Source organism: Cottoperca gobio, chromosome 18 (genome assembly GCF_900634415.1).
Source record: "Cottoperca gobio chromosome 18, fCotGob3.1, whole genome shotgun sequence".
NCBI lineage: Eukaryota > Metazoa > Chordata > Actinopteri > Perciformes > Bovichtidae > Cottoperca > Cottoperca gobio.
The window spans coordinates 12,776,363-12,789,551 of NC_041372.1; the positions used below are offsets into that span (position 1 = coordinate 12,776,363).

Genomic DNA, 13,189 nt, shown 5'->3' on the forward strand with positions numbered 1-13,189 from the left:
CTGTTACCGAAACGGGGGGAAATTCCACAGTTCTTGACAGGCAAGGTACACATTTTTATGCAAGCAATAATCTGGTACACACAAACACATTAGTTTCTATTATTTTATTAGTTTATAAATAGAATAGAAAAATATTTCCCTATACTAAACATACTCACTTACATTCACACTTCACATCATCCCTCAGAAATATATACTTCAAAGAAAAGGAGTAATATTCAATCAACATTAGGATTGTAATGCAGAACTTCCTTTAAAAAATACAACATATTAGAAAAGTGCAATGTCAAATGTGCATTATCTGACTTTTCATGGCACAACACACCATTGTGTGTTTCATATATAAACCATGATTTACATCAACATGGCTGCAGTAAATCTCTCCGTCTCCAGCAGAGAGCAATCATACCATTAACCAGTGGCTCCTTACTTTATTTGGAAACGCTATCCAGGATAGCACAATAAAAGCATAGATAATACAATGTATACAGTACAAATCTTGTCTTTATTCTTCTTTTCTATGCCGTGAATGTTCTCGTGACTCTTCAACCAAACATTACTCCCAAGAAAATCCACAAATTGTCTGCTTCATGTTTCCTACATTTAAAGACACAGACGGCTCTGTACCAAGTTACTCTCACATAAAACATTTAAAAGTGGAATAAAAACTGTGTTAGAAGATAAATGTAATGTTTTGTAACTGAGTAAAACCACAACGGAGTGAAAAACATGTAAATAACTTAAAATAAAATGGTTTAAATGGAACAAAAAAAGCTTATTTGAGGCATAAACTACCTTTATAATACCCTTCATAAAACAACTGTAATATGTGGTACATCTAAGATGGATACCTTATAAATGAATGGTTTAGGAACACTGTGCATGTGTGCAGCCATGTTAAGTGTACCATTATAAAAAGAATAATTTCAGATTATATGTTCTCAGACTAATACAGTGTATAGTGTGTAATGGGGACGTGACCCACCTAGTGTAGTTTCACAGGATAATACAGATAACAGTAAACAACATAGTGTGCCATTAAATGGTCCCTGAGTAGAAAGCTCTCTGCTTTCAGTTGTCTTCATCTAACCGGTCAGGATTTTATTTAGTGTCTCATCCGGAAGACAAAGGCAGCTCCTTAAGTCAGTGCAGATGTGTGCGATGATTACAGGTTAGTTCGCAAGACAGAATCCATCTGGTTCATTCAAACAAACACTGACAAGCATTTGCAGCTGTTGTTTGGAGCCCCAGGTCTGAGCGATAAGTCTGTTCAGCATCTCCACTGTGGCGGTCAGAACAGAGGAAATGGATGGTCTTTGTTAATAAAGTAGGTGGTGAGCTCCCCTTTGCCTTTGACGTTTACTACGCCTCTAAGAGTGACGTTGTATCCGACGCTCTCGACCATCTGGGCCGTCTCCTCTGTCACCTGGGAGCAGAAAGAAAAGCAGTACACAGAGAATGAGTGACGGCTTTCTGTTTCCATTAATCCATCACTTTTGTGCCTCAAGAGCTAATAAATATTTAGCATTTAATCCTTTGCATCCACTGATCCATCCACCCACAGTGAATTTATTCATATAAGCCACCTCTCCCTTCTTATTTGGACTTCTGACCTGTATCTTGTCCAACACTCCTGTGCTATCCATCCTGCTGGCCACGTTAACAGAGTTCCCCCAGATGTCATACTGAGGTTTATGAGCTCCAATCACTCCTGCAATCACTGGACCGTGGTTTATTCCTGCAAGTAAACAAATGTTCCTTTATTACTTCTTTCTTTATTGTTTTTCTATCCATTCAGGGATATTTAGACTCTTTACTAAGAATGAGAAAGAAAACCTAGCTGGACACGTTGAGTCAGCATCAAATGGATCTAGTGTATGAATGTGTCCGTTTCAATCTAAAAGAGACTCACCGATCCTGAGTTTGAAGCTGTTAAAAGAGTGTGTGTTGATAAACTCCAGTTTGCTCATCAGAGCGAGGGCAAACTCCACCATGGAGCGCACATGGCTGTAGGACATATCGACTTTCTGTAGGGGGAGCCAGAGATCACGTTAAGAGAGGGCACAACTCTAAGTTCCCTTCGATTGACAGTGCAAGGACTGTCTTGAATAAAGGTTATTCAAGATATTTGTACGTGGAGTTGAACAAACTAAGCAAACCTTCTCATCCCGTTGAGGCGCGTGTCTCAGCCCCGCAGCGGCCATGTACGTACTGCCGATTGTTTTAATCTTCTCCACTGAACAGAATTTGGGCTTCGAGAGAAGCTGCACGAGAGAAAGGAAAAGAGTATGTCGTCAGAGACACGGTCTCGACGTGACACTGTCGGTATATAATCATATCTTCTTCCTCATACATCATCAAAGTCTGATATGATCTCGTTGAGGAAGCGCAAACACTCCAGACCGTCCCTGTTGGCACTGCTCTCGCTGTAAAACTCTTTGAACTGGGGCACCGAGGCGAACATCACACACACACAGTCGTACGACTGACTGTACAGGTCCTGAAACACAGTTACAAAAGTAAAAGCAGTTAATCCCAACATGACATTCATTCTGTACAGCCAGAAGTCAACAGAGTCAAACCTGTTCAGCTCTTTGTCGTACATGAATGTCCTAAACTAAATGGGTAATGAATACCTGGTTGCGAATAGTTTTGCCTATGAAGAAGGAGGCAACGTGGAGCGGCAGGACGTTCTGAAGGAGCTGCTTGTTGACGTTCTCCATGGTCTCCATCTCCTCTCGCTCCGTCTTGAAGCAGTGGTCCAACAGGAAGTCCACACGGCAGCCCAACTCGTCCTGACAGAGAACGAAAGAGCACAAATACGTATGAACGAATTTGCATATAGATTAATTTCCCTAATTAAATAAAATGACAGAAAAGGTATATATACCTGTCTGGCCAGTATGAGGCATACAATGTAAAAGATGACCAGCCAAACCCCGGACATGATCTGAGGGTCTTTCAGCACCCCAGGCCTGTGGAAGAACACATTCACATATTTAGAGCCACACTGTCACGTGACCTTGTATACTTAACTACGGTCACTTCCCCCCTTCTATTACATAATGAAGGGAGTCTTGTGTCTCTCAGCCTCTAGCTATAGAAAGCTCTTGAATAAATGATGGTGATCTGAAACTCCAGACGAGGATTCACAATCTGGACTCTAAGGAGCAGACAAAAGGCAGGACATTTAATTCGAGCAAGGCGGACAGTGTGATGACTATAGATAGTGGCGAATGAATGTGGAAGAGTGGACAGCTAGCAGGCTTGCGCTCTTATAAACATTCATGCCCTGCACCCTTTTCACATCACAGTCACATTACAGTGACGCTTTTGTGCATCTTGTATAATTATTCACCAGCAGAGTCGCTCTGATTTTTGGTGATGTTGATTTGTTGCGCAAATAAAGCTCTGATTTGGGATGTTGACAAAGAGGGTGTGTGAACAAAGAAAAGAGTGAGTGAAGAGGGAAATCCACGCTGGTGTTTAAATGTGATTTCCATTTGCTGTGTCACTCACTTGGTGGTGGTGTTGTAGTACAGCAGCCTGATGAGGCAATCGGACTTCGGGGCGTAGACGTGGAGGAAGAGGGCCAGGTAAACAACCACAGCCAGCGTGAGCAGCAGCGCCTTCACAGACAAGCACGTCCGGACGAACACGATCACTCCCAGCATGGCAAGCAAGCAGCAGTACAGGTAATACTGCATGTTTGAAGAGAGGGCGACGAAGAATGTGTGCTATGAGTTAGATGTGATGTTCAAAGCTTGTACTGACGCTCTCAGGCCAACTACAGACACGTGATGGCAACGTTTCATGCATCTTTTGTTTCGCTTCTTCCGTCTTTTGCTTGTAAAATATGAAATTAAATGAACAAGTAAAATATGCAATAAAAAAAAGCAAAGTGTTATCTTTATTTAATTTAAACGAATGATTGAAAATGTGTGGAAGTATAGTATGTAAAGCTAAATATGGAGAGAAGTATTGACTTATCAATATTAATTAGTTATAATTAAAATGTTTTAAAAAAGGAAAAATGTATAAGAGACAAACAAATATTTGGTAGATACAAATAAAATACGAAATAATTAAAAATAAAAGGAAAGTGTCGGCGTGAATTATCAGAAAAAGTATGAAAATAGTAACAGAGGATTTATAAAACATATAATAAAGATAAAACATGGATAAACAACATGGGTAAATGTTCATTTGGAGGAACTTACAGGCCCAGTGTAGAGCTTCAGACCCTCCAGCTCCCTCTTGTCGGTAATCAACGTGCAGTTGCCTCCTGGGAGGAAAATCTGAGAGACAAAAACAGCAGGAGAACAACAAAGACACAGTTGAGTGACAGAACAACGCATCTATAAATGATAGGACATAGAAAAGGAAAGAGGAATGGCGACATGGTAACTGGGAGGAAGAGGGGGAACTCACAAAGTTGAGGAAGGCCATGAGCAGGGTGATGAGCACGCAGAGAGTGACCACGAACAGTCGCAGGGCCGCCCTGGTGGAGACGCCACGGGACAGCCCCGATATCCACTGAACACCCGTCGGCATCTTGGTACGCCACTTCTGAAAACAAACATGGATTCAAACATTTGAGACAGAAACGCTGATATGAAATGCTGCTAAACGGGAGTGAAATAAATGATAACCAGGAAGATCCGACACTAAAGAGCTGCAGGACACTATAGAAAATAAGTCTGTAGTTAATGTGCCTAAAAATACAAAAGCACCAGCAACAAGTAAGTTGTTCTTGAGTAACAACCTAAAAATCTATTGTTCACATCTTCGATTTAATTATTCCTTAGTGGAAGAATGTAGTTTCTTCCCCCAGGGTTCCTACAGTTAAAGACAAGTTAGATTTAAGGCTTTTTAAATGCCAATTTAAGGCTTTTTTAGGCTAATTTAACTGAATTTGCACTATCCAATCTCGTCGCTAGCTAGCAGACATAATGAGAGTTGTTGGTTCTGCTAACCCTAACCCTAACCCTAACCCTAACCCTAACCCTAACCCTAACCCTTGTTAGAAAATAGGATTTTAAGGATCAATGGGAACCCTGCCACCTCATCCTAAATACTAAAACCTCTCAGTGGTATCACAATCATACCACAGTAACTATTCATTTACCTCCAGGTATCCAGTGAAGGCGATGGACAGCAGCAGCACGAGCACGGGGAAGGTTGCACCGTACGATACTGCCATCTGGAAGTTACTGGGAGGGGCGAAAACAAAAAACGGAGCAAATGAAGGTGCGTGTACCTGAACTGGTGAGCAAGAGATTCCATTTAAACGAGAACATAATCACACACAAGTATTACTCACTTATTAGAAACAAGCATCTGGACGGCGAAGAGGGTAACGAAGATGAACGCTATGCAGCTTATGCAATGGTGTAAACCCTTAACCTCGGAAAGGCGGAACTGGAACGCAAACAGATATGTATTAGACAAATGCATAGAAACACAAACATACTGTACAGCCTGTTTGTTTCTGCTCTTTCACGCACACGCACAGTTTACTTCTTCCTAAGTTAGACCAGAGAAGGGAGCTACCTTTTTCTCCAGGCTCAGATCGTTGAACAGCAGAGTCAAACAGTTGAGCTTCTTTAATCTCCTCCTTAATTAAAAATGATTAAAAAGATTAAAATCTTTGTCAAATCTTGTATTTTTCCTCCCAACATATTTCTTATGATTTACTACCAACTGAACACTTTTGATGAACTTACCCTGCATTGTCCAGCGTGTCCAGTGAACCCCTTACTCCATTATCCACAACCAAACTGTGACAAAGCAAGAAAACAATTGAACCAGCTTCAACCAAAACAATATACTGCATTCCAGATTCAACTAGTGTCTTTTAGGAGGTAGAAAAACACTCTTTTCCTCCAGAACCTCAAAATAAAATCATAAATAATGCTGTGAAAGAGGAAATGCATCCATGCAAAGCGTTGCGTGCTTAATTCTAATTCTACTGAAGTTAATGATACTGGTGTATCTTCAGGTGCTTGTTATTTATCAGGGAACTTACCAGCTGGGGTTGTTCTGCCAAGGTTGTCTTTCCTGAAGCAAACACACACACACAGTCACACAGTCAACACAACCTCTTTCAAATACTGTACAATACAGATGTTGTAATCATGAGAGACAAACAAAGGATCAGACGACTATTATGAAGATCATGTGTTCCTGGAAAGAGCATGTCTACGTAACTATGATTCAGTTCTGCGTCTGTGTCTACATATATGTATTTTTACTTCCAAGCACAGATCAATATGTGGGAGAAACAGGAGGAGCACAAATACGTACTGCAGACTGCTGTGATTGGTTCATGGCGACATTGGTGGGGATGACAGGCTTGTTGGTGGGCGTGGCTTCAGGGTTGCTTAGGTCTGCGAAGGGGTGGATATTCCGCCAGGACTGCAGGTACTGAGACATCCGCATCGACGCCCGCTGCCTGTTCTCTCCTGATGCAAGAAGGTTTGCCTGAAATTAAGATGGAGAGTTTATTTTCCCTCCTCTCGAATGAGACACAAGAAGTGACCACACAGACATGTGCACCTACCGATTTAGGTCTCCTAGAAATGCTGTCCAGCTTGCGGGGGTCAATCACCAGGTAGGTTGTTCTTCCTTTAAGAAGAGGATCCCGACTCCCCCCGTCCCCAATCTCCACCTCATACGCGCCGTTCAAGTGCTGCATCGTCTCCTCTGAGATGTGGACTCGCCTATTAGGAATAATAGTATAAATGATATATCTTATGAGATACGAGAGTAGAAGCATCTTTATCATCTACACCAACTACATGTTTCATTATTATCTCTGAGCAGATTTAAAGATTTTCTCACCCAGGAAGACCTCCAGACTCCATGTGGTTGGCTAACGTAACGTCATGTGACCACACGTCGTACTGCCACTTCTGCAAGCCAATCACACCACAGAGCACGTTGCCAGTGTGGACACCGACCCGCATACTGATCTCAACCCCGGTCGCCTCTCGCAGGTTGCTACAGGGAAACAGAAGTTTGAGTAAAATCACAGTGTCTGCAAACGTTTTGTAATTAACGTATATTACTGTAACAAACTATAATGTAATAAACGACTCAAAGCAGGCCAGCGTGCACCTACCCATAAAGATATGTTCAGAGAACTGACCTGATGGCACTGCACATGTCCAGCCCCATCTTAACACAGTTCCCGGCGTGGGTGGGAATGGGGTCAGGTAGACCAGATACACAATAGTAACAGTCGCCCAGAATCTTAATGCGCAGACATCCATTCTTCTGCAGATATAAAGAAACAGAATTAGCTAGTTCATAACAGACACAAAACTGTTCTTTGTGAAGAAATCTATGAAATGTTTTCACCTTGGCGATGTCATCAAATCTTCCAAAGAGCTTGTTGAGCACAGCGACTAGCTCCTCTGGGGTGCAGCTGCTCGCCAGCTTTGTGAAGCCCACAATGTCGGCATACAGGATGCTACACAGCCACAGACACAAATGTTATACGACTTTGGCTTATATGACAGTAAATAATCCTGTTACCACAACAGTTCCTGGGAAGGAGGAAGGAGAGAGACAGCGATGAATCAGCGTTCTCAACATCACCGTAACAATGTAACAGTAAGATCATCACCTGACGTCTCTGTGCTTCCGTACGTAGAGGCTGTGGAAGTTGTGGGAGTTGGATTTGTTCTTCTTGTCACTCTCGGGCTTGAAAAGCCTGTTTATCACCTCCGTCTTCAGCTCCATGGCGATGTACCGCGGCAACACCGACAGGAGGAGCTGCTCCTGTTGCCGAGGACACAGAGAGGACGGGGGAGACGGACGGACGGTTATGAGTTTTGAGACCGTGTACACTGGGGTCATCGGATCTCTGTCTTACAATCTGTTCACAGATGCTGAAGAAGAAACAGGCAGCCATCCAAAGCCTCTTTGAAGCGATGCCGTGTTTACTCAGTGGACCACGTTTCATTTATTTGTTCACTTGCTGTGAATAGTGTCCATACGGGTTTACCTATTCTATTGCTGCTGGGCTTCAGACAAGTGAATGATTAATCTATTGACCTAATAGCCAGAAAAGCCGACAGTAGCTGAGCCCAGGCTGTCGAGGTAAAGAGCCCTTTAATGAAAGCGATTACGCATAACGATTTTAAATTCAGCACATGTTGCTTTCTTACTGTATGTTATTGTGATTATTGTAAAAGTTTGAAGCACAGTGTTTTGTTTTTTTAACCTGCTGATATTTCCTGATTTCCTTCCGGGAGCGTATGGCGCTGAACTCTTCTCTCTTCTGATTGGATTTCCTGAGATCCTGCTCAGTCATCCACAGATGGAAAATCCCGATGCAGTTCACACACACAAACAGCAACGCATTCGCCACCAGCTGCGAGGGAAGTCAGAGGAGAGGGAAGGATATTATTGATACTTTATGAATGGTTCCTGTTGTACAGTCAGCACATAAGTAGCTGACCACCATTATAATAAGTCAACTTCCTGCTATAAGGACATCGACGTTAATAAATAGTGACGCAGATCATTTGCATTTTCCCACAAAACAGTATTATGCATCGAGATGTTCCAGGTCATATTTGAATTTGGACGCTATTTTCTGGCATATGCAAAAGCTGTTCATGTCTTTATATCGGCAGGTCATTTGCAATTATTTGTCTTCATTTACATTTGCACTCATGTACATGTATTTCTTTTTCAACCAATACTAACTATGCATCAGGATTGACCTTAGCCGTGATTATATATATATATTTGTACATTTTATTGTATATATTTATATAACATACATTATTTGTGTAACCTTCTGCATGTATGCATATTTATATCTACCTGCACAGCCAGGTCCGGTGTGTTTGGGCTTTGGACAGGGACGTAGACGCTGATGATTATGATGTGTGAAATGCTGGTCCCAATCCCAACCATGAGGGCCCAGGCCATAGAGAGAGGCAGCACTGTGTACACACTCAGTGAGAGGAAGAGGAAAAACGCCACCTGAGGAGGAAGAGGAAAACATGTGAAGAAAGATGCAAAGACGTAGAAAGTAAAAAAACAACTTTCTGTTTTTGCTTCCTTGTCACCTGTTCCCACGTAGTGACGGGTCCTCCAGTGAAGATGAAGACTATGGCAGTGACGTACAGCGTCCCCCAGACGAAGAGGGCCAGGGCTCCTGCACAGCGCCTCACCGTGGCCAGCCAGGGCAGGCAGACGAGCAGGATGGCACTCAGACAGAGAACCACACATAACACCGACAGAGCAGCTACATCGACCACGATTTGCTGTGCAGAGACGGGCGAGAATCGCACGTTAAGGTGAGACACTACACGCAAACACATCCGCTTCATGTTGAGAAAACATCCCAAAAAACACATTTAGGTGTTTGTTTTACAACAATGTCTATTTGCGCCTGTACATTTGTCCTAAATTCAATTCATTCTTTACCACTTAGCATTTAGCATAGATGCTGTGTGGCAAGCAGTGTTAAAAACAAATGTCATTAGGAGCACTTCATGCATGCTACCTTGTGTTGTCCTATTTTGACTCAGCTGTTTAATATATCTAAAAAGAAAGCACCTGTCCGCTCTACACTAGGGACTAAAATAAAAATGCCTTTATTCATCAGACATGAAAGCCAGGCTGAGCTTTAAACAGCTGGTGCGATGCTTTTTAATCTGCTGCTGCCATGTGAAGTAAAGGCATTTTTATTTCCCCAGGGAATTAAAACTGCTGATGTTAAAAATGTTTTCCAACGCAGCGGCCTATATGATACATGAAATCCATCAAATATGGAATAAAGTGCCGAATAATACACACATTTAAACAGATTATACTGGCTGTAATTCTACAAATAAAGGATAAAGTTCTCTTGTGCGATTGGCTGTTCATCTTAAACAAAACAAACGTTGCGATATTATTCAAATATGCAACTCTGAAGCATCTCAAGTCAAGCCTAATGCTTTCATGCTGTTTAAGTTATCTACAGCACTGCTAGTAATTAACATTTTATATTTTTAAACTCATCACATTTTGTTTTGCTACAACTTTGGGGTATTGTTGTCTTATAATGCAGACTCTAAAGTTCCATTAGTATATATTCTGTGTTGAAAAGTGTGTTAAAATGTGTTTTTCATTGCAGGTTGACACGTATCTGACCTACATACTGTACATACTGTTTCCTTGTGTGCTCTTAATTGTAGCACAACGATGTGGTGTTTTGGAAAAACAGGTTTAATCCTTTATTTCCTTGAACTTGACTCTAAAACTTTCTTCAAGTGTACAAAACCTATATGTATTTGTCAAAGACAGGCACACAAACACACACACTCTCTCCATGTCTCACCCTTCCTGTAGTGGAAATAAGGACGATGAGGGCCACGCAGAAAGCCAAAGACAGCACCAGTCCAGTCAGCATGGCCGGAGTCTCCTCCACGCACTGTAGAAAAGCCCTGTGGAACGCCTGGAAGCAGCAACACATCCCCTGTTTCACACTCTGCCTGGACCGGGTGCTTAGCCTGTCATCGCCTTTGTCCTCGCCTCCGTCTTCTTCGTCCCACCTGACATCGATGCTGTCCCTTGTTTGGCCGACATTGAATGTAGCGTCAGAGGATGTGGGTGAACTGGCGCTTGATTTACCCACAAAGTCTGTTTTGGACTCGCCTCGATCATCGTCCGGACTATGTTTAGTGTTTTTGTTAGAAGTGTCTAAACTGGGTTCAGATAAATTGACACGAGAGATATGTTTCATCTCTTCAAAGGAGCGTCCATCGAGCTCAGATATCTCTTCACCAAGGTCAGTGCAGAAACCAGTGTAGGCAGGGTTGGATTGTGTGCTGCTGTAGTCAGTGTCACTGAAGCCTTTTGTTTGCAATGAGTTACTGTTGTCAGTTTGTAGCCTATCAGATGAGCTGACCAGAGCAACATGATCTGTAGCCTGCGGGGTCACACCTGTTCCCTTCAACAAAGAATTGAGAGGTTCAGCAGCCTGCACTGTTTTAGCCACACCAAGCTCTACGTCATTTCCTCGCTGCCGAGTGTTAATGTAACCGCTTTGTGTTGATTTTGTTTTACTGAAGTCGTCAAGCTCCAGGATTTTGCCTCCAGTGATTTTTCCCTCTCCATCACTGGAGATTACAATAATGTCCGGCTCTAAAGACACCTGCGGTGCTTCTTCTCCAGGCCTCCCCTTTTCCTGAAAGTTCTGCGACTCGTCTGGCATCGTGACCTGTGTGAGGGACCTCGCCGTCCACCCGCTTGTCACTTTGCTTTTTTTGGCTGTCTGTCTCTCTGTCCGCTTGTCTACATGATAAATACACACAAGGATAGTGTTTACTTTGTCTTTTACTTGTCAGGTGTGTATGCCTGTGCAGCAGGGAGAACTTCTGAGGTTACATAGATCCCTTAAGGTCCCAAAGATTGCTGGTAAGGAATCTTGAACCAAAGCATAATCTCCTTTGACGAGTGCTGATGCATACTGGATGGAATCTTGCTGCCAAATAAAAGAAAACCAAGAGGTTAAAACACAGTCAGCACATAGAAAACAAAGATGCTTGTGTCTGTGTCACTAGCTGCGCATTGTTTTAATGACATTTCAATGACAGAGTTCTTCTAATCACTTCCCCATTACGCATACAAACTTGTTAGTCGAGCTGCGAGCTCTTCCCCTGCAACAAACACTTACGCACACAACACACTCACGCACACACAGCTCAGGTGTGTGCAGGAATGAGATGTCAGCGACGCACCCAGTGCACATTAAAACATTTGTTTCCAGTAACCACCACCTACACTGAGTGCTTCTTCTTCCCTGTCATTTGACTGTACAGACTGCCTTCGTCATACCAACTCTACTTCAATCACCATCAATTCCAGGATTAAAAAATCTCTCTTTAATCTGCTACAGGTATAACATAGAAGGATTAAACAGTATCTGATTCATCCGTTCATCTTGATGGACCAGCCCCAGTGTAGCACAACAACCTTATACTGTGCCCGATCTGGTTTCTTTCATAAACCTTTACAAAAAGAGGTACTGTGAGTCTTTAAACTGTGGCTCTGCTTGGAAATGAGAGTACATTTGTGTTGTTCCTCTGGTGTGTGTTTCCCTGTCTGCTGGTTTCACTACTCTGTTCTGCTTGTCTGTAAAGCACTTCGCAAAAGAAAAATTAAAGAGGGGTTTTCCAAACAGACGTCCGTTTTTAGAGCTTTCCCAGGTAAGAAGATAGACACATTTAATTAGATTTTCAGCCACTTTTACCATAAAAATACACATTTCTTATTGTACGTTAAATTGGGATGCAACTTTACCAATTTAAAGATAAAGATTAATTCATCCATAAGCGTGGTTTCGATCCAGTTCAGTGATTCACATTTATTTTTCATGCTAAAAGTCCAATTTAGGGTAAATAAAGTCTGATTAATTAGGTCAAAGTGGACCAAGAGCATCTGTCCAACCACACAACTCACAAAGACAGACCCAACGATGAATTGCTGAATTTGAAGATGTTATTATGATATAAGGGAACAGCAATGTTAACAAAGCTTTCTTTAAAACCTAACTAGCTTTATCTTCATAGAAGTAACTTGAATCAAGTTAGTTAGCTAACGTTAACCTTAAATTCATGGCGTCTCTCATATATATATTATATATATTATATATATATAAAAACTACAGATTGAAGTACAGATTGTTCAATAACTTACTTCACGTTGATAGGAAAGGACATAAAGACACCAGGTTTACATAATAACATAAGGATTGAAGCACATTAATTTAAATGCAGTTAATGTAAAGATAAATAATATTCTTACCACATTGTTTATTAATGTTAACGTGTCTCTCGTCGCTGTCTTCCTTTAACTTAACGTCACACACACACACAACACACACACACACGATAAGGTTAATTTTCCTCTGCGTATTTTATCGCTTAGCTTCAAAAGCTCTTAAAAACAACGTTTGACTTAAAATAAAATCGAAAATATCCGGTTAAAATCTTCTTTTCTTGTCAAAGACAAATAAACAGATGTTAGAAAGTACGCTTCTGGTTCTGCGCACGAGCGAGTGTGTGTGAGAGGTTGGAGCGCGAGGCAGGTGAATGCGGAGGCGTGCGCACGAGCGCTCTGGTCGAGTCCTATTCAAATAGGATGAGGTAAACAGAGGAGAGAGATGGAGAGGAAGGACAGG

The 13,189-nt window shown here is 42.0% G+C and overlaps 1 protein-coding gene across 1 annotated transcript; it reads right to left on the minus strand.

Annotated features, from left to right (window-relative positions):
* Positions 1–89: 89 nt before the first annotated feature.
* Positions 90–13,039, minus strand: LOC115023632 (adenylate cyclase type 4). The gene is made up of 26 exons (XM_029454803.1): positions 12,814–13,039; positions 10,346–11,491; positions 9,087–9,284; positions 8,839–9,000; positions 8,231–8,380; positions 7,631–7,785; positions 7,363–7,474; positions 7,151–7,278; positions 6,844–7,002; positions 6,563–6,722; positions 6,307–6,483; positions 6,029–6,060; positions 5,727–5,780; positions 5,554–5,617; positions 5,324–5,421; positions 5,129–5,213; positions 4,432–4,569; positions 4,221–4,298; positions 3,520–3,701; positions 2,891–2,975; positions 2,637–2,795; positions 2,354–2,500; positions 2,160–2,264; positions 1,913–2,027; positions 1,614–1,738; positions 90–1,426 (listed from the first exon to the last, which is right to left on the minus strand). The coding sequence occupies exons 2-26, from the start codon at positions 11,219–11,221 to the stop codon at positions 1,292–1,294; spliced, it is 3,879 nt and encodes a 1,292-aa protein (XP_029310663.1). The 5' UTR covers positions 11,222–11,491; positions 12,814–13,039; the 3' UTR covers positions 90–1,291.
* Between the last annotated feature and the right edge of the window lie 150 nt (positions 13,040–13,189).

Coding starts and splice junctions, on each gene's coding strand:
- LOC115023632 (XM_029454803.1), bottom strand. CDS start 11,221: ATGCCAGACGAGTCGCAGAACTTTCAGGAAAAGGGGAGGCCTGGAGAA. Junction 7,003..7,150: donor GACATGTGCAGTGCCATCAG/GTCAGTTCTCTG, acceptor GTTTCCCTGTAG/CAACCTGCGAGAGGCGACCG. Junction 5,422..5,553: donor ATCTGAGCCTGGAGAAAAAG/GTAGCTCCCTTC, acceptor TTTGCGTTCCAG/TTCCGCCTTTCCGAGGTTAA.